The sequence below is a fragment of the Mandrillus leucophaeus genome, unplaced genomic scaffold (assembly GCF_000951045.1).
Source record: "Mandrillus leucophaeus isolate KB7577 unplaced genomic scaffold, Mleu.le_1.0 Scaffold330, whole genome shotgun sequence".
NCBI classification, from domain to species: Eukaryota; Metazoa; Chordata; class Mammalia; order Primates; family Cercopithecidae; genus Mandrillus; species Mandrillus leucophaeus.
The window spans coordinates 576,236-600,805 of record NW_012103477.1 but is presented as its reverse complement, the minus strand read 5'-3'; the positions used below and the strand labels follow the sequence as shown (position 1 = coordinate 600,805).

Sequence of the window (24,570 nt, the reverse complement as noted above, 5' to 3'; positions counted from 1 at the left end):
CGGTGGACCGAGCTCCGAGGCTTTGTCCCTGGGGCTCCAGAACAATGGGCTGTTTGCGTTAACTGGGGAGGAGGTGGCTGAGACCCAGGGCTCCTGGGTCGAGTCTGGAGCCCTTCCGTAGCAGGGCCCCTCGCCGTGTCCCCTCCTCCTCTCCCACTCTCCCCTTCTTTTGCTTGGTGATGTGGGTCCTGCAGGCTCAGGCAGATACTGTACTTGGAAAGCGGTGAGGAATCTGGGCCCCTTTCCGGGCAGGGTCTGGCCCCAGAGCCCGGCTGGGAGAAGGCAGAGAGGAAGCCGCCTGTTCGCGTTTCCCTCCAAAGCTTGTCTCCTGGGGTCTGGGGGCCTTCGCAAGGGCGAGCCGTGCCCAGACGGGGGAGCTGAATGGAGTTGGTCTGTGTTAAACACGTGTGCTTTGGGCTGTTGAAAAAGGAATTTAGTGCCAGAATGGGCAGGAAGAGAGGGTCAGGGAGCCAGCCGAGATGAATTTAATTTTGAAAGATGATTCCCTAACGGGCTGTTTAGCGGTCTCTCTTGAACAGCAAATCAATCCTTGTGTTGGCCTCAAAGGAAAACTGGTGCTGCAGTGGAGAAGGAGGAGGAGGAGGGGAGTCGCTGGCGCCGCCACCCAGCACTCCCTGGCCTTGCTGGGCAGGGGTGGTGGGCGAGGGCCAGGCCCAGGTGAAGGCCTCCTGTCCGACAGCCTCTCCGTCCAGGGGCCACAGAGGGGCTCTCAGGCTGTTTCTGTCCAGCACTCCTCCGCAGGGCCTGGTGCTCGAGGGCCGGCCACAAACCTGGTGGTGCAGGACCGAGCTGCAACTGGCTGGGGACTGAGAGAAGAAGCTGCCACGTCAAGCTGGTGGAGGGGAGGGGGTCCAAGCTCCCAAGATCCCACCCTGGGTCTGGCTTTACTCCAAGAAGGAGGCCTTTTCTAAGCTGTGCGGTCCCTGGGTGGGGGCCTTGCCATCCGCAATGTGAACGGCCCTAGTCCTGCCTCCACATGACGACGGAACGTTCCTCTTTCCTGTGATTCCAATACCTTTGTCTGAGGAGAGCTGCAGGCTCAGAAGGGACACCACAGTGGCCTTCGCTGCTCAGCCAGCCATCTCCTCCCAGGACCAGCCAGGGGCTTCCAGGGGCATAGGCTCCCCGGAGTCCCAGGGCTGGGCTGCTGCTCGGCGGATGGCCCGCTGTCTCTGCTTGGATGTCCCTGCTCTTGCAAAGGGCCTCTGCCACCAGTGCCCTGCGGAGACTGTCGGCGGCCTTCCTGGGCCCCTGCCGGACTCGGACTTGCTGGGGTCTCCAGGAGAGGAGTGGAGGGTCTGCTTCCTGTGTTCTGTCTGTGCACCTGGGCTCGGGAGGCCCTTCGCGAGCCTGGGGCAAAGCCGTTTGAAATGGTGGAAATGGGTTGCAGGAGAGTTGGCTGTCTTTGCTCATCCTTTCTCCAAACCTCCCCTCCTCTCCCTTCTCTATCCTTCACATCCTACGCTTCTCCTTGGGAGCCTCCCTGGCTGCAGTAAGTGGCAATGGCTACGCTGGGGGCCTGTGCCCCTGGTTTATCTTCTTGGCTCCAGGCATATCCACTGGGAGCCTCTGCTCACTCTGCTCACAGATCGTCCACCAGCGAGAGTCTGAGGTCTGTGACGGTGTCAGGCATGCCTTCCACAGGCCAGTTGTCCTGTAAGCACCTGGCACGTGCCTGGACATGCAGCCAGGCCACACTGGGCCGCAGTGTGCCGAAGTTGGCCGGCTGAGTGAGTGCGGGGACCCTGAGCTGGACCCTGGAGAGGTCCCCACTGGGCTGTGGAGAGCAGGGCCTGTTCTGAGGCTCACTCTGTGGGGCAGAAAGGAGGAGGAAGCTGTGGGCTCTGGTATGGGGGTGGGGCAGGGGTGCTCTTGGCTCCCTTACCCCAGAGGAGCAGGCCGGTCCCAGAGAGTGCTCAGTCCCTACCGATCCTGTCCTCCCCACCACCCTTTCCTCCTGGGAATCTGATGAGCAGGCAGAGCCTGGCATGGGGCAGTGGCACCCCCTCTGGCTGAGTTTTCCTGAACCACTGGCTGCTGAGTTGAAGCCTTACTGCCAACCTCCTGTTAATGCTAGAAGCCGGGGCCTCTGGGAGACGCTGTTGGGGGCAGTGAGGGGGGTGTCCCTCACTCGCAGACCCAGGTGCTTTGCCCCATCTCTGGAGCGGGCAGAGCTGATCTATGTGCTGATTCAGGTCACTCTGAAGTGAGTTTCCGCTGCGAGGAAGGATGGCTGGCCTCTTTCCTGGGGCCTCATGCAGGACGCCCTAGGCTGCTGGCTGGCCGTCTGGGAACAGGGTCTGGGAGAAGGTGGCGATTGCCCACCTGCTAAGGTATGGACCCACAGGGCTTGGACCAGCCATGGTTGGAAGTTCCACATTTTGGAGACCCTGAGAGGCGCTGCTGGGCTGCAGAGAGCTCAGGTTCTCTCTGATGGAGTCCCCTCTGGGCAGCTGTGCTGCAAAAATGGCCAGTGCTCTGGAATCAGCTAATGATGCGATGCCTCCCCTCCAGGACGGGTCGGGCCCTGCAAGCTCAAATCCAATCTTGCAAGTAGCTCTTTGGAACCACTGGCGCCATGGGCTCCAAGGGCCCCATTTCTGAGCCTGAGGCCTGCAGGTTGTCAGCAGGTCTGCTCCCCAACCCCAGGGTGTAGAAAGCAGCTGTTCTCAGCCTCCCCTTAGGGCCCTGAGTTTCACAGCACAGTGACATGGAGGAGAAGGAGCTCTCTGTGAGCTGCTGCCTTTGGGGCTTCAAGTGACATTGTTCGTTGTCTCCTTGTCTTTGGGAAGGCACCTGAGGGTCTGAGGAGCCCCAGGGCAGGAGCTGGGCTCCCCCAACCCCAGGGCCTTGAGATTCCCCCCACGCTGGCTGCGTGGGGGCCAGGGAAGCATAAGCAGAGGAGAACCGTGGGGGTAAAAACGAGCCTTTAAAAATAAATGTGAGGACCGCAGTCCTGAGCGACCCCCCCAACTCCCCCCCCGGCCCCCGCTGCCCACAGGGGTTTGTTCAGGGGCTGCATTCAGCCAGGCTGGGGAGCTGAGCCAGGCTGGCTGCCCGGTTTCTGGATCCCCCGTCCCCAATCTGGTGATGCCGTCGCTGGGCCCAGACTGTCGCTGCCCGCCCTGGAGGGACCCTGCGGCATGCCCATCTCTTGCCAGTGGAACCCCAGCTCTGCTCGGGAGCAGATGGCCCGCCAGCTGGAGCGCATTCCGCCTCTGACTGGGCCGGGCTCACTTTGTAGTTTGGGAATTCCTGTTCCACCCCCCAGATGGGAGGCAGGCTCCAGCCGCAAGGAACAGTGAGGCCTGGGACTCTGGTCCTGTCTGAGGTCACTAGACGTTTTATTGGGTTCTCCTCAGACCCATGTGCAGCAGTGGGCAGGTTTCTTTTTGTCCGCTCCTCTGCCTGCCCTCCCCCGCCACCTTCTCCATCCTCCCAGGTGGGAAGGCCTCTGGGGCCGCGTGTGGGGTGCAGGAAGGCCTCTGGGGCCGTGTGTGGTGCAGGAAGGCCTCTGGGGCTGCGTGTGGTGTGCGGGAAGGCCTCTGGGGCTGCGTGTGGGGTGCGGGAAGGCTGCTATGGCTGTGTGTGTGGTGCTGAAGTCCCCAGAGGAGACAGTCGTTCCCACACTCACCCCTCCATCCTTGAAGGCTGGCTTGATGGATGATCAATCAATCTTGTTGGGGGTCACTGCAAGAGCCACCCAGGAGCCGTTTTCAGGGACCACAGCCTGGCTGGGCAGGGCAAGGGCCCTCTGGCCTTGGGGAGAGCCGTGAGGGGGAGAAGTTACTGGGGAGACATAGGGCGCACCAAGTGGGCAGGGGCCTGGAGGGTGATGGGTGTGATGTGCGGGAAGGGCTGCTGGGTGGTCGAGGGTGGGTTGGCAAGGGGTCTTGGTGAGTCCTTCAGCATTGTCATCTTGCTGGTTAGTGGCAGCTGAGATTGCTGAAGTTTGAGGAGGGCCAGGAGGGACAAGAAGGCCCTTCAGAAAGGAGCACCCAACCCCTCAGGACCCCCAGCCCTGGCCGTGTCCACGATGTCTCCAAGCCCCAGGGGCCTGAGCTGTCATCACATCTGTTTTCCAGATGCTGAATTGAGGGCTCAGAGACGGTCAGTGATTCCTCAGGCTGCACAGCAAGCCCCAGGCCTGGGATGTCTGCTGAAAACCTAGGCTCACAGCTCTGCCCTCTCTGTGTCATCTCCATCCTGAGATGGTGACAGAGTCCCTTCACAGTGGCTGCCCTCAGCACAGGGGCCATAGCAGAGTCAGGGGCTGGACCCTGTAGCCCAGAAGTTCGGGGATCATCGGCCTGCCCCCACCCCGCCTCCCACTTCTATTTTTTTATGGCAAGGAATTCAGGGCCACTTGTGCCCAGGGCTCGCCGTGGGTAAGTGCGTTGCAAGGCATAGGGGCAGCAAAAGCATTCAATGCCTGTAGCAGTTCCTATGGGCCCACTTTTGAGGTACGAGTGACACTTTTTCCGGAATAAACAGTCCCAGCATCTGCAATAACACTGGCTCACACCTCCCGAGGGCTGTCAGGAGCCCTTTTCTGTGCGGGTTCATCTAACCCTCATGACAGCCTGGCAAGGTCAGTGCTGCGAATCCTCATTTTACAGGTGACGGAACTGAGGCAGAGGTTCAGTAACCTGCCTGTCTTAAAGACGGGCTGTGGGGAGCTGAGCGTCAAACCCAGGCTGCCTGGCAGTGAGACTTTGCTTCAAACCGCTAGGCCTGGGGTTACAAGCTTGAGTGTGCTCTGGCATCCCCTGGTGGGCTTGGGCAAACACACGCAATCCTTCCCTCCCCAAGGATTGCTGGGCCCCACCCCCAGCATCCTGGATTCGGTGGACCAGGGTGGCACCCAGGAGTGTGCATTTCTGCAGGTTCCCAGGAGGGGCTGCTGGTCCCGGCCGGGGGATCCCACTTTGAGAACCAGTGCGTGATGCTTTGCATCCCTATAGCGCAACGGTCGGTGGGGTGGGTGCATTCATCACGAGTTCTGCCCTCCAAGATGCACTAGTGCTTTAAAACACCCATCTCTGATCCCAAATTTGACACTGTTACATGAAAGCGTGGCTTTTTGAGTTTCAGAGGGACAGTGTATCTGTTAGTAGGAGGAGGACGGGGTGGCACTGTCCCAGGAGGGGTTGGGGAGGGGTGTTCACAAGGGTCCATGCTGTGTGGAAGGTGCATGGGTGAGGAAGCACGGGGGTGCCACCGTGGAGCCAAGGCCATCCCTTGGGTGGGGGCTGGGTCCTGGAACCTGGAGAGAGGGGGTGCGGCCCCTGCCCCTGGTAGGAGGGCCAAACCCCAGTGCCTTTCCCACATCTCTTGCTGGTCCTCCCGTTGACTAAACGCACCCTGCAGCCAGAGGGCGAAGTGTGTAAGTGTGTGCCTGTGTGTGTATCTGTGAGTGTGTGTGTGAATGGGAGTTTGAGAGTGCATATATGTGTGTGAATGTGTGTGTGTGAGCTTCCATGCGTGACAGTACAGAAGTGTGTGTGTTCATGAGTGTGTGTGTGTGATTGTGTGTGTGTGTCATTGTATGAGTGTGTGTGATTGCGAATGTGTGTGTATGTGAGTGTGTGAGAGTGTGTATGAGTATGTGTGATTGTGTTTGAGTGTGAATGTGTATGTGTGTGATTGTGTGTGAATGTGTATATATGTAATTGTGTGTATATGTGTGTGTGGGTGTCTGTGTGTATGAGAGTGTGTGATTTTGAGTGTGAATGTGTGATTGTGAGTTTGTGTGTACGTGATTGTATGTGGGTATGATAGTGTGATTGAGTGTGTGTGAACATGTATGAGTGTATGAGCATGTTGAGTGTGTGAGCATGCATGTGAGTGTGAATGTGTGTGATTGAGTGTGCTTGTGAATGTGTGTGACTGTGTATGATTGTGTGTGTGAGTGTGTGAGAGTATGTGTGAGTGCATTGTGTGTTAGCGTGAGTGTGTTCGAGTCCGTGTAAAGTATGTGTGACTGTGTGTGGGTGTGTGAGATTGAGTATGAGTAAGGGTGTATGTGATTGTGAGTGTGTGATTCTGTGGGTATGAGTGGTTGTGAATGTGTGTGAGTGTGAGTTTGTGTGTGATTGAGAGTGAGTGTGAGAGAGAGAGTGTGTGTATGTGCAGGTGCTGGGAGGATGTGATCCACAGAGGTCAGCCTTGGGTCACAGCAGGATGGGGTGGGGCAGTGGCCCTGGGGGCTGTGAGACCATCCCCCATGGGTGCTGTAGTCTGGGGGTCAGGAATGAGGTCAGGACCCAGCCCCAGGGAGGCTGAGGAGGGACCTCCCTGGAGACTTGACCCTCTGTCCCTGATCCAACCTCTGGCCCTGCCCCCTCGCCTATTCTCACGCTGGGATCCGTGGCTCTTGGTACACAGAGGCCAAACAGTACTGGCGGAAGGTGGGAGAGGCCTGGCCCTTAGTCCTGTCTGTACCTCTCATTAGCTGGTGACCTTGAGCAGATCAGGGGGTCACTGTCACCTCCTCCCTGGGAGGGGAGAGATTCAATGATGTAACATCGGGAAAGGACCTGGTGCTGGGCACGGAGGAGGCCCTCCTGAGCGAGTCACATCTTCTCCGGCTCGCGGGTAGAAATAGGGTTTTTGGAAGTCTCGCTCCCTGCCCAGGAGGGATTTGTCTTCCTGGTGCAGGAAGAGGCAATGGCAGAGCCTTTCCACCTGCCCTGAGTTCCTGCAGCTGATTCCACCTGGCTGGAGGGTCCCCATGGCTGTGGAGGCTTCTTGGCTGCAGCTGCAGGTCTGTCTGGGAGTTGGTGGGGATCCTGGATTCTGCTCATGGCCAGGAGGAGCTCTGCCCTGCCTCTCACCTTGCCTTGTGCCCCTGCCCTGCAGTCACCTGAGCTTGGACTCCAGGGATCAACGCTGCCTTGGGTGGGCAAGCCTCAGCCCTGGGATGGGCAGTTTGGGAAACTTCGGGAGAGTGTGGGCAAAACCTCTCAGCAGGAGGTCACAGGCAGGATGTGTCCAGCGGCAGCCCCAGCCCCTCTCGGACTGGACTGGAGATCTGGAGCTGGACTCTGGTCCCAGCCTTTGTCTGCCCCTTCGTGGGTGGGCAGCTGGAGGCCAGGGTCCCTCCTCTGTGCCACAGCTGCCTGGTGGAGCCCCTGCTGTCGCAGCTGGTGAGGCCCTGCCATTTGCTGCTCTCAGCTTGGCGCCACTGTGCTGGGTCTGTGCTTTCTGGATTTGTTCAGCACAAGGGGGTGGGCTGAAGTCAGAGGGGACACAGGGCTTCCCACACAGCACGAGCCCCAGGAAAGAGGAAAAATATAGTCCTCCATCGCCAGAGCCTGCATCTGGGAGTGGCTGGCCTGGGGCCAGGGTGGCTGGACGGGGCGGGCAGTCTCTGAGTGCTGAGCCAGGGTCCGGCCCACCAGGCGGCAGCGGGTTAGGGGCTCCTGGCAGGTCCTGGGCAGAGGGCGGTACCGAGCCTGGAAAATATTCCTGGTGGAGTGGGGACCTCTGATGAGGGGCTGGGGGAACCCCTGCCACCTGCTTGCCCCCAGGAGGTGGGAGGGGTTCTGGCGGGATCTGCCAGGCTTGCTGCACCTGAGGCTGGAGGGGAGACACCGGCCCACACCAGGTGTGCCTGGCCCTGGTTCTAGGTAGCAAGCCCAGAGCTGGGAGAGCAGGACAAACCTCTTCTTTCCACTGAGGCCCCCCAGACATAACCTGACTCAGTGGGACACGAGCGTTGGAGCCTTGTCCTCTCCCCTCAAATTTGCTTCTGTAGAGGGAGCCCACCTCACCCCTCGGTCAGGGTAGGCCAGGGGTGAACCCCTGCTCGGGGGGTGCTGGCCCGTGTGGCCGTCTTTCAAGGGTCCCTCCCTCTGACCCTTCCCTCTGAAGGGTCTGAGTCCTTTCTCCACCTGCTTCGAGCCCGGTGGGGTCTGGATGGCTGGCTTAGGGCACCTGTCCCTGGCGTGTTCCCCTCCCCTGGTTTATGCAGGCTCTGGGCTGGAGAGGCCTTGGAGGGGACCTGAAGGAGCTTGGCAGGGATGGGCCTGGGGTTTTCACCTCCTCCTCTGAGAGCAAACACTCACCAGTGCGAGTAATATGATGCCGGGGAGCCCCTGACTTCACAGCGAATGGGCCCGTGTTCACCTCACCTTGCCGTGAGCGAATTCCCACTCAGCTGTGTGCCCCAGCAGCAACAGGGCTTGGGACATCTCTGAAGCAAGGCGGGGAGGGCTGGGGTGGAGAGGACAGATGGGTCTGGGCTTGGTCCTGAATTCTGGACCAGGCGTGACTGTGCCTTGAGGCTACAGTTCCTGTCTGTTGAGGCAGCGTCATTGGTGATTGTGTCCTGAGGTCTTGGAGGACCAGGAGCCACGCTGTAGCCCATGCATAGGGATGTGTCGGTCATCTTGCCTTTTCCCCTGAGCTCCTGTGCCCTCAAGCCTGGGTCCCACGGTTGGCCTAGGGCAGTGGCACGGGCACTGTGCTGTGGAGGCCTGGCCATGGGTCTGGACCTCACTCCAGATGAGCTGGCACCCAAAGCTGGGGGTGCAGGAGGGGTGGGTGCTGCCGGCTAGGGGTGGCCGAGGCGCTGACTCTCTGTGTCTCTGTTCCAGGCCCCACGTGTGTGCTGAGCAGGAGCTGACCCTGGTGGGCCGCCGCCAGCCGTGTGTGCAGGCCTTCAGCCACACGGTGCCAGTGTGGAAGGCTGGCTGCGGGTGGCAGGCGTGGTGCGTGGGCCATGAGCGGAGGTAGGTGCAGGGGCCCCAGGGGCCATGTTGGGGGAGGGGCTCTGTTCACACAAAGGGCAGCACTGACCACCTGGGAGCTGGGCAGCTGAGGCTGGGACTCCGTCCTGGTCCCGGGGCCACGTGGACCCCTGCCTGAAGCCCTCATCTGAACCTGAGGCCTCTCCCACCCTCCGGGTGAGGCTGCCATGGGGCTACTCAGATGCTGTAGCCCTCGCCTGTTTAGCCAAGCACCTGGCCCAGGAGGATGCTGGCCACGCAGGAGGGGGAGAGTGGTCTCAGCCTGCCAGGGGCCCGGTGGGAGACGGCTGCTGCTTGGCCCTAGGGCCTTGTTCCCAAACACACGTGAAACTTTTTATTGCTCAAGATTTTATTTCAACACCGAGCTTGAGTGCCTGTGCACACCTCTCCCCTTTTATAGCCTCAGGCTCTGCAGAGCCAGCCCCACTGCAGAGTGGGTTGTGTGGGGAACTGGCAGCCACCGCATGTCGGGTGGAGGGTTTCCGTGTGTCTGGGGGAGGGAAGGCAGGAACGCGTTCTCAGATAAGAGTGTGGCTTGGCTTCTCAGCCTGGGACCTGCGGAGGAGCTGAGGCCCTGCTCTGTGCTGCTCTCGTGGGCGTGAGGTCCATGCGGGACACCTGCATCTGCTGTGCCTGCTCGAGGGGCCCCAGCAGCTTTCCAGTCAATGTGTGTTTGCTGTGCAATTCAGGTGTGTTCAGAGTAGAGGAGAAAAGAACCGTTAAGCAATAATGCCGGTTTTCACTCAGGGACGGTTCTGTCTTGCTACCCCGGGACAGTGGAGATGGGGAGTCAGGTTTGGTGACAGGTGAACTGGGCAGGTTGAGGGACCAGGGATGCTGCTCAGCATCTGCAACATGCAGGACAAGCCCCCAGACAGATGACGCAGCCCAGTGTAGCAGGGCTGAGGCTTAGGGACCCTGAGCCCCCCAAACAAGAGATCTCAGGAGGGCTGAGGTTCAGGAACTCTGAGACCCCCAAACAAGAGATCTCAGGAGGGCTGAGGTTCATTGGCCCTGAGCAAAAAGAAGAAGAAAGCTCCTCTCATTGTTTTCCCCAAAATAGCAGCTTTCAGTCTATCCTGACTGTCATCCGTGTGTGGACGCGGGCCCATCCCGTGGGTGTAACGCGTGCGTGGACGCGGGCCCGTCCCGTGGGTGTAACGCGTGCATGGACGCGGGCCCGTCCCGTGGGTGTGATGCGTGCATGGACGCGGGCCTGTCCCGTGGGTGTAATGCGTGCGTGGACGCGGACCTGTCCTGTGGATGCAGGCCTGTCCCATGGATGTAATGCGTGCGTGGACGCGGACCTGTCCTGTGGATGCAGGCCCGTCCCATGGATGTAATGCATGTGTGGACGCGGGCCCGTCCCGTGGGTGTAACGCGTGCGTGGACGCGGGCCTGTCCTGTGGATGTAATGCATGCGTGGACGTGGGCCTGTCCCGTGGATGTAATGCGTGCGTGGATACCGGTGGATTTACTTGTGGGAATTTGGTCTCCTCAGCCAGGTCTCCCGTCAACAGCGCGTGGGGGAAGAGCTCCGTTTCTGGAAGCAGCCAGAAGCCACCTGAGCCCAGTGCTGGAGAGTCCTGGTGGCCCGGCTGAGGAAGTCCCCCTGCCATGGGGTGGGATGTCTCCGTCGCGGTCTCCAGCTGGCCTCAAGGCAGGGTGGGAGCAGTGTTGCTGATGTACCAAGTTCCTCAGCCTCCTGGCAGGGCACTGGGGGCAGCCGTGGACAAAGTCCCCCTGCGTGGGGGCCTCCGGCAGGGGATCCCCTCCTGGCATCACCCAACGCAGGGTGTCCGGGCCTCTTCGCCAACGCTCCCTCCCGAAAGGTGGCCGTTCTGCCCCAAGGTCCCAGGCTTGTCACTGGGGAGGGGCCGAGGTCCACCCCCGAGGACTCTGGGTTGTTCTCACCTGGCCCCACTCCTGGGGGAACCAGAGGCCTCTTCCCACCCTGGTGCTGGGGGATGGGCGTCTTGTGTGCTTTACTGGAACCAGCCCCAAGTGAAGTGGTGACACACGGCCCGGGCCCCTGTCCCTTTGGGATGCTCCTGGGGCTGTTCATGTGCACAGGGTGCTCCCAAATCCCACGTTTCCTCTTTGTGTCCCCTCCCAAGCCTCTGGGGGCTGAATCCAGCTGTGCAACCTTGGGGGAGTCTCCTCAGATGCCCGGTCCAAACGTCACTCCACGCGGCGAGACTTTGGGTCGAGACCGGCCTGGGGCCTGTTCCCTTCATCCCTCCCAGGAGCCAGCCCTGTCTCCCGACCTCCGGCCCCCGCCTGTCCTCTTTCAGAGCGTTGCTTCTCCTCCTCTGGCGTCAGGAGTCCCTGTCCCTAACCCTGAGCCCTTGCCCGTTTGCCCTCGAGCCCCCAGTGCTTACGACCAGATTCCCAACTCGCTGTGGAACTGGTGGGGACCCAGCAACCCAGCTGGGCTCTGGGTGGCATCATGGAGATAGGCACAGGCCACTCTTCCTGCGCCCATGGGGACTGCTCTGCCACGCAGCGGACGCCTGGGTATGTGTGACTGGGCTCAGCAAGGGCAGGGCTGCTTGTTGGCTTGGCCACCATTCAGCCGGGGCACTGAGCAGTCGAGGCCCCTGGATTCTGGGGAGATGCAGGGAAGGAGGCCCGGGCTGCCCTTAGGAGGACGCAGAGGGGCGAGGGCTGGGCAGGCCTCTGGCATTGCAGCCCAGGCCGGGGGAGCTGAGGCAGGACCCCAGAGCACCGTGGCACTGAGGGGTGACTCGGGTTAGCTGGTGTCGTGGGAGGCTCGTGGTTTCATCACTGGCTCCACCCCTACCAGCGTGGTGACCTCAGCCTCCTTTTCTCACCCGTGAACTGAGCTGACAGTGTCTCCTGTACCTGGGGTCGTGCCTGTCACAGCCTCACCCTTTCTGGGCTGCCTGGCACAGACTGGGGCTCAGAAATAGGGTACGCATGTGCAGAACAGCCCCAGCAGGGCAGGGGTCAGGGGCTGGCCTGGGCTTCCTCAGGCCCTGGAGTGAGGAGCAAGCATGAGTGCTGGCAGGCAGGGCACCACCCTCGCCCCTCAACCTCTACACACCTCCATCTGCCTCCTCGCCAGCTGGCCGAGACTGCCACCAAGTCCTCCACCATCACGTGGCTGGGTGGTTGGTGACTTGGGCTGTGAGGCCACAGCTGGGCTTGGCGGCGGGCACCCTGCCCAGGCCTGAAGGGCACCACATGTGGCTCTGGATGTCCAGTTTTGCCTGCGGTGTGCCCGTGCCAGGTTGTTAGGGCCTCGTTGTCAGGGCCGTGTCCCCAAGGGCTTGGCTTCTGGCCTTCTCTTTCTGTAGCGATTCTTCTCCACTGGTAATTCCCAGTTGGTTGGAGCAGGGTGCAGGGTGGCTGAGAGCCGAGGGCGAGAGGCAGCAACTGCCCACCCCACAGCCTGAGGGCACCCTGGCTTGCCTGGTGCAGGGTCACCATCCTGCCCTGGACAGACAAGGAGACGCCTCCTCTCTTGAGTTCTGGGGGGAGAGGCCAGCAGGCTGAATGAGCCCCAGTAGGGTGGGAACCTGCTGTAGCCTCAGTTTCCCCACCTGGCTGACAGCAGTGGTGAGGATCAGATGAGCCCCCTCCCTGGGCTGGCCCCGAAGTGGCTGTGTTGTGGTAGCTGTGGTCAGAAGGGCAGCGGGCATCAGCCCCTCGTCTGCCTTGTGGGCTGTGGAGCCTGCTGCCAGCCTCAGGCAGGGCCGCAGGGTGATGGGTGCTCCAGCCCGGCCCAGAGTAGGTGAGGCTGTGAGTATAGCTGAGAGAGCGCCTGGGTGTTCAGGGGTCTTGCTCTCAGCCCCCTCAGTGGGTACTTCCCCGATAAACCCAGCCGGGGGGCCCTGTGAATAAAGGGGCTCCCGCCCTCTGAGGAGCAAGGTCCCTGAGAAGGAAGGGGTGGGGGAGGGGCTCTGAGGGTGGAGCTGCCGCTCAGGTCCCTCCGGCCAGGCCCACACTCCCTGAGCCGTGGCCTCCACTGTGAGTTGGTAGCGCCAGAAGGCAGAGAAGTGGGCACCTGGGGGCTGCCTCATTACCACGACAACCCCTGCCCTGTAAGCACCAGCTCCCCAGCGTTGGAGCCCACGTGAGCTGGTGCTGGCTGCAGGGGAATGAAGGGCTGGTCTTCACGGGGGCTGCAGGGGAATGAAGGGCTGGTCTTCACGGGGGCTGCAGGGGCAGCAAGGGTCATTCCCTTTCAGGGGGATGGAGGGGGTGGTCAGTGGCCCGGGGAAGCAGCACGTAGCCCGGCACCATTGCAGCCCGGGAGAGGGAATAAATATTTATCATGCACAGGCCCAAACACTCTCAGCTCTGCCAAATATTGTTCACTGCGGTGGTCGGTTTCTGTCCGGGCAAGTGGTTTCATGTCCTGCCAAGACGTGGTTTGCGAGGCGCTCCCAGAGCGTCTCTGCAGTGCGCGTGCATGAGCCCACGCTTCCGGGAAGCGCCGCCCGCCGGCCCCTGGCCCCGCTTGTTTGTTGGGTCAGGGTTCCCAGGGCCCACCTCCGGCCTCCCGTGCAGCAGCCCCGGCAAGCTGCGGGTGTTTTGTTACCCAGAGATGGCAGCCTGGCTGCCCCGGCCGCTCCCAGAGGCTCAAGGGCCCTTGATCCCAGGCTGTTGGCTGGGCCCCTGGTCACCGCCCCTGCAGACAGCGGCAGAGATGGGGGAGGGTGGCTGGCTGTGGGGTCTGCAGGCTGCGGGGCAGGCCCGGGGCGGCTGCATCTTCTACTCCTTCGCTTTCTCTTCCTGTGTCTGTCTGTCTCGCCTCTGTCCCTCTCTGCCTCTCTCTCCATCCTCCCGCCGCGCACATCCACGTGAGCAGTTGTCCTTGCAAACACAAAGGCCTCAGAGCCCTGGGACCCGTGGGCATGTGCCATGCAGAGAGCTGTGCGAGAGTCTCCTGCCACTGCTGCAGTGAGCGCCGATGAACCAGGTGGCTTCAAAGCAGCAGGGCTTTGTTCTCTCCCAGCTCCAGAGGCCGGAAGTCTGAGATCAAGGTGCGGGCAGGCTGGACCCCTGTAGGGGCTCTGAGGGGGCGTCTGTCGCAGCCCCCAGCTTCTGCTGCCGGCTGTCTGGGAGTGCCTTGGCTTGTGGCCGCCACTTCTGTCTCTGCCTTCCTCTTCACACAGCCATCCCCTGTGCCTGCGTCCAAATTTCCCTCTTCTTATAAGGACGTCAGTCACTGGATTAGGGCCTCCCATCCCCTGTGAATGACCTCATCTTAACTTGATTGCAGGTGAAGCAAAGACCTTGTTTCCAAGAAGTAAGGTCACATCTGGGTGGGCCTGAATTTGTGTGGACATTAGTCACTGCAGAACAAGCAGCGGGAGACAGGGCGTCCGGGTGGGCAGGTGGCACAGGTGGCCGTCTGTCTTGCTGGTCCTTGCTAGAGTGAGGGTGGAGGCTGCTTGGGCAGCGGAGTGGTGAGGACCCAGGCGTCAGGGTGGCTCCCCGGGGAAGGACGGCAGGGTTGGTGGGCAGGTCCTGGGGTTGATGTGGCCCATGCTCTGAGGAAGCAGGAAAGGAGCTTCCTCGAGGGGCAGCGAACCTTCCAGAAGGCAGAGGAGTAGGCACCCGTGTGGCAGAGGCCTCGCTCCCCTGATGACCCCAGCCCTGCATGAATGAGCTCTCTGGTGGCAGTGGAGCCCGTGTGAGCTGGTGGTGGCTGCAGGGCAATGAGGGGTCGGTCCTCACAGGGGCTGTGGGGTCTGCAGGCGCACCAGTCCTCTCCAAGGGTCGTTCACTTTAGGGGCCATGGAGCGGGTGGTTGGCGACCTGTGGGGGCAGCTTGAGTTGGAAGAGTCCCAGGCAAGGAGGAATTGAGACTTAGGAGCCCCGGGCCGGGGGTGTGATGGTGGGAGGCTTACTGGGGCTGCGTGGGCTGGGGTGCCCCCACCTCCCACCCTCCGTCTGCTCAGGGCGAGTCCCAGAGTGGCAGAGGCAGGCCCCTTGCCAAATGCTCTGCCAAGACTTCCCATGCAGGGGGCTGGTGATGCCTGCAGGAGCAGGGTGGAGACAGGGGCTGGGCAGGGGATGGCGCAGGGTGTCCTGAGGTGACCAGGCTTTGTGGGCTGCACGGTGTTGGTGGCCTGGGGCAGCCTCTGGACTTGGGGAGGGGGACGGCGTGTCCTCTGGGTAGCTGGGGTCTCTCTGGCTGTGGGCACCTTCTCCCGCTGGCCGGGTTGGGCTGCCCATTCCCAGGAGGACACTGGCATCTCCCAGGGAGCCCTCAACCATTTTCTGCTCAGCCTTAGTGACAGCCCCAGCCCGTCCCGTCTGAGCAGGAGCCAGCCTGTGGACCAAGGCTGCCCTGGCCACACTGCCCCCGGGAAGCCCTCCCTGCCTGCCCGCTATGGCATCTCCTCTCTGACCTGGGCCCACACAAGTCCTCCTGCTGCTCCCCATAACCACTTCCTTCAGGGCCCCTCTGTCTCCCCAGCTCAGCTTTGTCCTCCTAGGTGTAGGGGTCGGTGGCCATGGCACCTGTGTGTGGGGCTCCTACTGGGGCCATCTGCTTCACTGGTGGACTGAGAGTATGGAGTCTGAACTGGCACCTCCTGTGTCTGGCACTGCCCACCCCACCCCGGGCACCACGGGCCCACTTGGCTCCATCCCAGAAGCCATTCTGGCTCCAGGGCTAGGCGCTCTCTAGGCACTGAGAGCCAGGTGAGCGGTGAGATGCGCATCCCAATGCCAGCCTGGAGCCAGGACCACCGTAGGGAGGGAAGGGGCCGGGCAGAGGCAGTGGGGTAGTGTGTTCCCGGGTTGCATGCAGCACAAGGCCACTGTCGCTGGCTCCAGCACGGCCCCTGCTGCCTCCATGCTGCCCCCTCATTCAGAGGAACCTGGCTGGGCATTAGCATCAGCCACCCCACTTGAGAACCGTGGTTCCACAGCCTGTGCAGCTGGGAACCCAGCTGACGCAGAGTCAGTCTCCCCAGGGGTGAGTGAGAGCCAAGTACAGCCGGTCCTGCGATGGTAAGCACTTCCCTTCTCTCTTTCTTTCTAGAACTGTCTACTACATGGGCTACAGGCAGGTGTATACCACGGAGACCCGGACCGTGCTCAGGTGCTGCCGAGGGTGGACGCAGCAGCCCGGCGAGCAGGGCTGCCTCTCGGGTGAGTGCCGCCTGCGCCTCCCTGCCCTCCCCTCCACCTCCACCGCAGATGACTCAGTAGAGTCATGAATCTGCGCCCAGCCTGGTGGGGATCGCCCTTCCACGGCAACACGAGCGACGCAGGGGCCACTCGCTCAGCAACGCCGCCTGCCAAAGGCTGCAAAAGCAACCTCAGCCGAGGCTGGCAGAGCTGTGGAAAGAGAGCTGGGGCCGGGTGGGGTCAGTCCACTTCGCTGGCTCTTCCAGAGGATGGGAGCCTGCCATTGGCAGGGGGTCTGAGGGTGTCCTGGGGGCACGCATTGGTGTCTGTGGGTTCATGTACCCCTGAGCCTAGTTCGGGGTTCACCTGCCACACCACGCTCACTCCCGGCTCCCTGAGTCCCTCTCCCTGCCCCGTTTCCCTATACCATGTTCTCCCAAGGCCAATCTGGGCTGGGTGGCAGGCCTCAGCCTCCGTGGGTGCGAGGGAGCCGCTCCTTCCTCTCTCTGTATGTAACCAGCACAATTCGAGAGGCCCGTGCTGCATACAACCTGACCCGGGCAGGTGCTGGGGTGCTGGGGCTCGGAGGTACGGGCCCAGGACTGGAATTGGGTGGTCTGAGCTGAGTGGGCGGCTCTCAAGCCTCTGGTTTGTGAAAGGACCGGGGTTCACAGCTATAGAGGTGTTTGGGAAGAGTTTCAGGCATGGGGACAGGAGTCCCGCAGGTGCAGCTGCCTGGGCAAAGGGGTCAGTGTCCCCCGCTGGGAGGGGTCGGCACAGAGGTCGTGGGACCCTGTCCCATAAAGCCGGCCTCTGCTAAAACATTGAGGTGGCATCCTGCCAGTGAGGGACAACATTGAGGTGGCATCCTGCCAGTGAGGGACAGGCTGTGCCATGGAGTGTGGCAGAGAGTCACGCACACCCCACATTTTTATTTTTATTTTTTACTTTTTATGTTTATTTATTTATTTATTTTATTTTATTTTTTTGAGAAGGAGTCTCGCTCTGTCGCCCAGGCTGGAGTGCTGTGGCCAGATCTCAGCTCACTGCAAGCTCCGCCTCCCGGGTTCCCACCATTCTCCTGCCTCAGCCTCCCGAGTAGCTGGGACTACAGGCGCCCGCCACCTCGCCCGGCTAGTTTTTTTATTTTTTTAGTAGAGACGGGGTTTCACCGTGTTAGCCAGGATGGTCTCGATCTCCTGACCTCGTGATCTGCCCGTCTCGGCCTCCCAAAGTGCTGGGATTACAGGCTTGAGCCACCGTGCCCGGCCTTATGTTTATTTTTTAGAGGCAGCGTCTCACTCTGTCAACCAGGCTGGAGTGCAGTGGCACCATCACAGCTCACTGTAGCCTCAAAATCCTGAGATCAAGCGATCCTCCCAGCTTAGCCTCCCAAGTAGCTGAGACTGCAGGTGAGCACCACCATGCTGAATAGTTATTGTATTTTTTGTAGAGACAGGGTCTCACCATGTCGCCCAGACTGGTCTTGAGCTCCTACGCTCAAGCAATCTTTCCACCTCGGCCTTCCAAAGTGCCAGGATTACAGGTGTGAGCCGCCATGTCCGGCCAACACTCCCCACATTGAGGGTTAATGGGCAGCGGGCTCCCCGGACTCCGGTGACAGGAACAGAACCCAGCTGTAGGGGTCTTTATGGCAGGTAGTTGCCTGGAGCCGCAGGGGCTCTTCTCACACAGGAAGCGTGCGGACTGCAAACCAGGGCTGAAGTTGCCCGTCCTGGCTTGAGCTCCGGCAGGAAAAGGGGAAGAGAAGGGATGATGGCCGTGTTTTTCCATTAGAGGAAGTGGATAATTCTCTCCAGGAAGGGAGGAGAGTAACAAGGAGGAAGGAGGCGACGGGGCCTCTGCTGGCAGCAGGGAGGGGGTTGCTGGCCAGGCGCCCCTCGGAGGGGGTCCCAGCCTCCACCGTCACTGATGGCGCCTGAGCTGTGCCCTGTTTCTCTGCTCCTGTCGTCTGGGAGGAACAAAGGGGTCTTTTTAGTGGGGAGGGGGCAGACATCAAAGCCAAGGTTCCCCTGAGTTTCCACTCTGAGGCAGCGATTCTGGGGCCTGCCCAAGGGGATTCTAATAATGGGGCAAAACAACAGGCAGCTTGGAGCAGGGTGGGGGCGGGGAGGGGAAATGGGGCTGCCAGCCCGAGTCCCCAGGGTTTATGGGGGGAGAGCGGGCTTTTTGCTCCCAGGGGGGACTTGAAGGCCCAGCTGCATGGATGGCTGGGGCGGGGCTGGGGGTGTCCCTGGGCCTGGGGTCCTAGGTGGGGCAGGGGCAGAGAGCCCGGGCAGGGAAGGCAACTGCAGGTAGACTTGTGCGTGGCCGTGTTCCCCCGATGCCGTCCCCTCTGAGCCCCGAGCTGGGCTCTGGCTATCCTCGTGTACACCTTGTATTCACCTCCATCAGCAGTGATCATCTCAGAGTCAGGCTCGAGGGCAGGGGCCGGGCCAGTCCCCTGAGGCTGCTTCAGCCTCTACCTGCTGTGGGGACGTCAGGGTCTCGATGGTCCCAGCAGGGCCTAGTGAGTGTGCCCATCTCCATCACCAGCCTGGCCCAAGGTGAGCTTTGGGCCTGTCCTGCCAGCTCCGTCTGCCTGTGCCGTGGCCAGGCCCTAGGCCGCCATCCGCATATGGGACTCTGGGGCCTTAGGAGAACATGGTGGCTCTGCCCTGGCCGGGCTCTGCTGGCTGGAGTGGGGTGGAGGGCGTCTTGGCTGAGACCCTCACCAGGGCAGCCCGGGCTGGGCTGGGTGGAGGAGCTGGGCTGAGGCCGGGGGCGGGGGGCAGGGGAGGGTGGGGGTCCTGGTTGTCACGTCGGCGGGGTCCCCACACGGATCCTGGACTTGAGCTTTTCTTATTGTTTTTAAAAATTCGTTTTTAGCGCAGGATTTGCTTGTTTGTGTGTTTTGCTTTTATTTGCTTGTTTTCATGGCCCCGGGAAGCCCTGTGATCTCCTTCTCCGGCCGCTCTGTTCACCCCCACGGCTGGGTCGCAGTAAGTGAGGGGGGCGGTGGGTGGGTGGGAGTCAGTGTTCACAGGGGCTATGCCTGAGCCCCAAGGGTTGGAGGGGTGCTGCCCGGCGTGTCCCGTGCTAGCCACGGAGTCATTTGTTTATTTGGTCACTCAATTGTTTGCTGGGTTTTGGCTCAGCTGCTGCTGAGTACTGGGGGTTCGAGGACCCTGGCAGCAGGTGCTCAGCCATGTGGAGCCCATGGCTGGGAGGCTGACCGTGAGCAGATGCTTCTCATGTGGCCAGGGTGTGACGAGGCCTGCAGAAGTGAGGATGGGCAAATGAGGGCCAGCGGGGGTCTAGGGGGTGGTGCTGGGGACTGCAGGAGTGTCTGGGGGGCAGCCTGGGAGCCTGGAACGTCAGAGAGGGAGCAGTGAGTCAGGGTCAGCGGGCGGCCTGGCCAAGGCTTTTTGGACCTCCCTCACCACGAGGCCTCCAGTCCAGGCAGGGAAGCCTGTAGGCCCTTCCTCAAGCTGCCCCTCTCAGGGGAGTGGGCTGCACGCCGGGACCCGCAGGCCTAGGGGCACCATGCCAGCCTCTCTCTGGACCGGCTGCTCTCCCAGGGCCACTGTGTGAGGTGGTTGGGCCGGCTGGGGCTGGGGGCTTCTCTGCATCCCACAGGAGCGCCCTGGCAGGGCAGAATGGGTGGCCTCGGGGAGCCTGGCCTGGCCTGAGCCAGCATGTGGAGCAAGTGTTTGTTGATGGGCTGGATGCCGATGCCCGTCCAGGCAGCCAAGAGTGGAAAACATGGCTCAGTCCTGGGCTCAGTTCCCCCAGGTTTCTGGTGAGCTCTGAGATCTGGTAGCAGCTCCCACCAGCCCCCTTGCTGGAGGCCCCATCAGGCCTCGAGCTCCAGGACGTGGGTGTGACAACGTCCACCTGAAAACCTGGGATTAAATGAGTCACTTCATGTGGAGCCTTTGTTTGGTGCCTGTATACAGTAAGCGCTCAAGCAATGCCAGCTCTTGTTCTTAGAGGAGGAGGCCTGGGTGAAGCCTGCTTGGCCTATGGTGACTCCTGTTAGCAGCAGTGACCGTGGCAGTGGCACACACGGTGATCGGGCACCTCGGTCACGGCATCACTTGGCCAAGGGCTTGGGTGCAGGGGCTTGTGGGCAGGGCTCTCTGGTGACGGAGCCCAGGGCCTTACCCGCTGCTCGGTGGTTCTGGGACGTCTCTTCCCGCCTCTCCATGCTCAGCTGAGGCTCTGCCTTCCTGCCCCGGGTGAGCTGAGCGTTTCCGACACCACGTTCCAGCTCTGTTGTGCGCTTCCCATCTCTGCCGGCTCATGCAAGGAGGGCAGGGCGCAGCTGCTGGCGGGGTCAGGGGCTTGTGTTGGGTGGGAGTCTCAGGGTCCCTGCAGGTGCCAAAGCCCCTCAGCCCCTGGGAGGCTCTCCCTCTGTGGGGTCAGCTGAGATCACACGTGGCTGCTCACGGTCTCCCCAGCCAGTGTGCCTGTGGGCATTGGGGCCGCACCCAACCAGGGTCCTCCCTGCTCCCCAGCCCAGGGCACCGCTGTCCTTGAGAGCCGGAGGATGGCAGTGGGGTGCACGCCCCCGTGCAGGACAGATGCTCACTCTTTAGAGGGCCCTGTGGGTCAGGGCTTGGCTCTGCCTCTGCCTTCCCTTTTCTCACCCTTTGCCCCTTCCTCGTTTCTTTGTCCCCCTCCAGCCCCTGCTGGCAGGGGAAGGACAGGGGAGGCCCCTGAGCCGATGTCTCCCCACCCCCAGTCATTGTGAGATTTCCTTGCTTCCGTGTGACCTGGACACCCGGCCATGGAGGACAATGTCAGGACCTGGGAGCCCTGCCGTGTTTGTGTAGGAGCGAGGAGTAGGCTAACGCCCGTGAGAGACTGGCCGGAAGCTGCTAATCGTGTTATGATTTCCCTGAGAGCCACTTACTTAGTGCCGGGTGGGGCGGCCGGGCCTCATGACCGGGGCTTCCCAAGCCCATGAGGCCCTGCAGAGCCTGTGGCCCGGGTGCAGTGGGGTTCGGAACTACTTCTCTTGCTGGGGGGTGTCCTTCCTGCTCAGGGATTCTCTGAATTCCGCTTTTATCATGGTCCAGTGCCAGATTTTTCCCAGACCCTGACAGTGTTTCAGCCGGAGTCCCCCTGGTCCTGGCAGCACCAGTTACCTTGGGCACCCCTCCTCCAAGCCGGGCTCCCAGGTGGGCAGAGTGGCAGATGAGTGCCAGCCTGGAGCAGCTGACTCGCCGGTCCTTCCACGTGTGCACCCTGAGATGGAACTGTGGAGGAATGGGGCCCAGGAAGACCCTGCTGCAGCCCCCCCATCCCCCGCAACTCTTCATATGGGTTGTGCTGGCCTGGCCTGGGGGAAGGGGAGGCCACTGGATGGAGAGGCAGGGCCTCGACGTGGAGCTAGGAGCTGCACCAGCTCCGTGCGCTGTGACAGGCACTGGGAAGGGATTCTGTGTTCCAGTAAGCGCTTCCTAAACCGGGGTTCAGCAGACTTCTTTTTTTGCAGGAATTCTCAGAGCCTTTAATATGTGAATGTGCTCTGTGGATTCCTGAGACAGGCTATACAGGCTTTTCCACACTAATTGCATCTTGAATCTAGAGGCTGTCTTAGAAAGGAAAAATAAAGAAGCCACAAAGTCACAGAGATAAAACAGTACCCTAAAGTCTGTGTTGAACAGGGCTGATGCAGGCGATCTGCTGGACACACGGTCATGGAGGCCTGGCAGCGGCTGGCATGGTGCTTAGGACCCAGAGGGTAGCAGTGAGCAGAAACCTGCACCTGCCCTGACCTCCTGGGGCTCCTGTCCTTGCAGGGGACACGCAGGAAAGGATGAAGCTGCCATGAGAAATGCTATGGAGAAAAGCGAGGCAGGAGGAAGGGGCAGAGGGTAGGGTGAACTACGGTTCACTCCATAGTCAGAGCCCAGTGGTGCTGGCTTGGATAGGGGTCCAGGAAGGCTCCTCTGTCCAGGTGGTGGTGGTCTGCTGATGTGAGGGGTGGGCCTTGCACATGCCTGGGAAGAGATCCCAGAATAGGGAATAGAAGGTGCGGGGTCCTGAGGCAGGATCTTGTGTCTGGAGCAAATGGGACGGGCGTGGGGTGGGGGGAGGGCGCGCAGATATGAGCTCCTGGGGCTGCCGCAGCAAGGGACCACAAGCCAAGTGCTGAAACAACGTGAATGTCCTCTCTCAGTTCCGAAGGAGAGAAGCCTCAGATCAAGGTGTCAGCAAGGCCGTGCCCACTCCTGAGGCTCTGGGGCAGGGTCCTTCCTATCTCTTCCAGCCGCCGTGGTGTTCCGTGGTTGTAGACGCCTCATTCCCCGCTCTGCCTCTGTCTCTACGTGGTCGTCTCCCCTCTGTGTGTCTCTGGGGCCTTTTCTGTAGGCCCTGGGGCCCACCCTAATCCAGCAGGGCCTCACCTCAGTCGTGGTGTTCTTCACATCTGCAAAGATCCCATTTCCAAGCAGGGTCACATTTGGAGGTCACAGGAGGGCAGGAATATTTGGGGGACAGGGTTCCCCCCACCACAGGGGCATAGGTCTGGGGCCTTCATGAGGGCAGGAGCAAGGTCTGTGCAAAGGAGAGGCTGGGCCTGCTGTGCGGGGGCAGAGGTGGGAGTGAGGGCTGCTTCATGGTGGCCCTAGTGAGAGGTGACAGGGCTGAGTTCGGGGGGTCAGGAGGGCGGAGAGAAGGGGTGGGATTCTGGATTTGCAGATGGAGCAAGAACTGAGTCTAGAGGGCTCGGACCTGGCTCTGCCTCTGCGAAGGCTGGGGCTGCAGGACCTTGGAGCCCCTCTCTGTGCCCAGCCTCCCTGGCCCTCGACTCTGGGGCAGACCCCCAGGCACCCACGGCCCAGGGAGGATGCCTTAGTGCGACTACCCAGAGCTTCTCTCCAGGCTGTCCCACCCCCTCCTGGCCACTCCTGTCGACTCCTGTCACCTGCTGGCCACTCCTGTCTCCTCCTGTCCCCTCCTATCTCCTCCTGGCCACTCCTGTCCCCTCCTGTCCCCTCCTGGCCCCTCCTGTCCCCTCCTGTCCCCTCCTGGCCACTCCTGTCTGCTCCTAGCCCCTTGCTACCTGGGGCATGCTGGGCTGTCCAGGGAGGACAAACATATTCTCAGGAAATCCACGGCCTGTGCAGGCTTTGACTCTGTAGGGAGGTGTGGTGATGGTTCGTCTCATGAGCAGTGCAGGCTCAGAGATAACCAGGTCCACGCACGATCGTGTCTTCCGCAATGTCAGACTTTACTGATGCTGTTTCTATCACAGAGGCCGTGAGCTCCATGGAGTTCCCGAGGAGGCGGTTCTCCTTCGTGCTTCCGGTTTACCCTGTAGTCAGAGCCACAGGCACACAGGCTCCCGCCACTCCACACGCCCGTCAACATTGCAAACTATATATCGTAGTGTACTTAATATATAAATGCTGTAGATTAAACATTTCACAACAAACAAAGTCACATTGAACACTGGGAGAAAAAGAGATAGGAGAAAGGGTTAACGGGAGAAAAGACAAAAAAAGACAGAACAAAGACAAAAAGCATCTCCTGGTCTGGCCCTGGTGGCCTCCGTGGGCCTTGCAAGGGACTCTGATATGGCAGAGACTGCGGGGCAGATGCTGACTTCTTTCCACGAGGACAGCCCTTTTCAGCAGCTGAAGACCTGCTCGTGTTATGACCACGGAGTCCTCAGTGAGGCCTGAGAGTGGAGCGTGCTTGTTTGTGTTACATGCAGTCTTTATTTTTTAAATTTGTTTATTAAGCAAAAGGCATCTTGTCCTTGTTGGCAAAGTGCCCTGTGAAATGTGAAATAGAGTCTGACTCTTAAGATGGAGTTATTTATGTCAAGGGTGCTATATACGGCTTGTGTTGTTGCAGAAACCCGGGACAGGGTTGGTGCCCTTCCCCCTTGTACACAGGTGGAGTTGGCAGAATCGATGGGGGTCCAGGCCACTGGATACTGCCCTGGATCTGGGCTCTGGTGCACCTGCGACCTTGGCACCTACAGTAGGGGGTGTCCAGGGTGAGGCCTGGGCTTGGGGCCCCGTGTCCAGCTGTTGGACCATCAGGCCGGCGGGCCCTGCAGTCTATCTCCCCTCCTTGCTTGTCCGGGCCCCACGGCCACTGCCCACCCGGTTGGCTGGGCCTGCTGGGAAGGGGCTGCAGGGCCCTCTGTGGACCCCGGGCCGCCCTCTGCTTTCCTGCCTCTGCCGTTTTCTTTTCCTTTTGCATTCTGGCCGCATGCCAGCCCTCACTCCCAGCGTGGGAATCGGCGGAGCTGACGCCCCAGGCTCTGCGCTCCCTTTTCCTCCATGTGGACACAGCACAGGCTTCACAAATGGCCCGGCGGGACCTGCTGTCCCACTGTGACCTCCCCCCACACCCCAGGTCTCTCCTCCTGTGGAGTTGCATCCAGACTCACGGACCTCTGTGCCAGGCACACGTTTGCATCTGGACCTGCCACCCACCAGACGAAATCACTTATGCACTGCCTTGCACATATTGGCGCACACACACACACACACGTGCATGTGAATGCACATTTGTGAGCAACTAGTCACGGTCATGCCCATACATGCTCACTCGAGCGTGCATAAGGCCACACGCCACATACATGCTTATGTGCAGGCATATGCTCACACACCATGCTCAGTCATATGCACAGGACATGTGTCCTCGCTCACACACA

General features: G+C 60.9%; 1 protein-coding gene across 1 annotated transcript in view; it reads left to right on the top strand.

The window, feature by feature from the left end:
• Nucleotides 1-1,179: 1,179 nt before the first annotated feature.
• MEGF6 (multiple EGF-like-domains 6) overlaps nt 1,180-24,570 on the top strand; it is a 144,271-nt gene continuing 120,880 nt past the window's right edge. The window contains exons 1-5 of the mRNA XM_011988451.1: nt 1,180-1,317; nt 1,610-1,677; nt 2,159-2,227; nt 8,622-8,756; nt 15,799-15,908. Coding sequence (XP_011843841.1) covers nt 1,180-1,317; nt 1,610-1,677; nt 2,159-2,227; nt 8,622-8,756; nt 15,799-15,908 — 520 coding nt within the window. The remainder of the gene's footprint in view (nt 1,318-1,609; nt 1,678-2,158; nt 2,228-8,621; nt 8,757-15,798; nt 15,909-24,570) is intronic.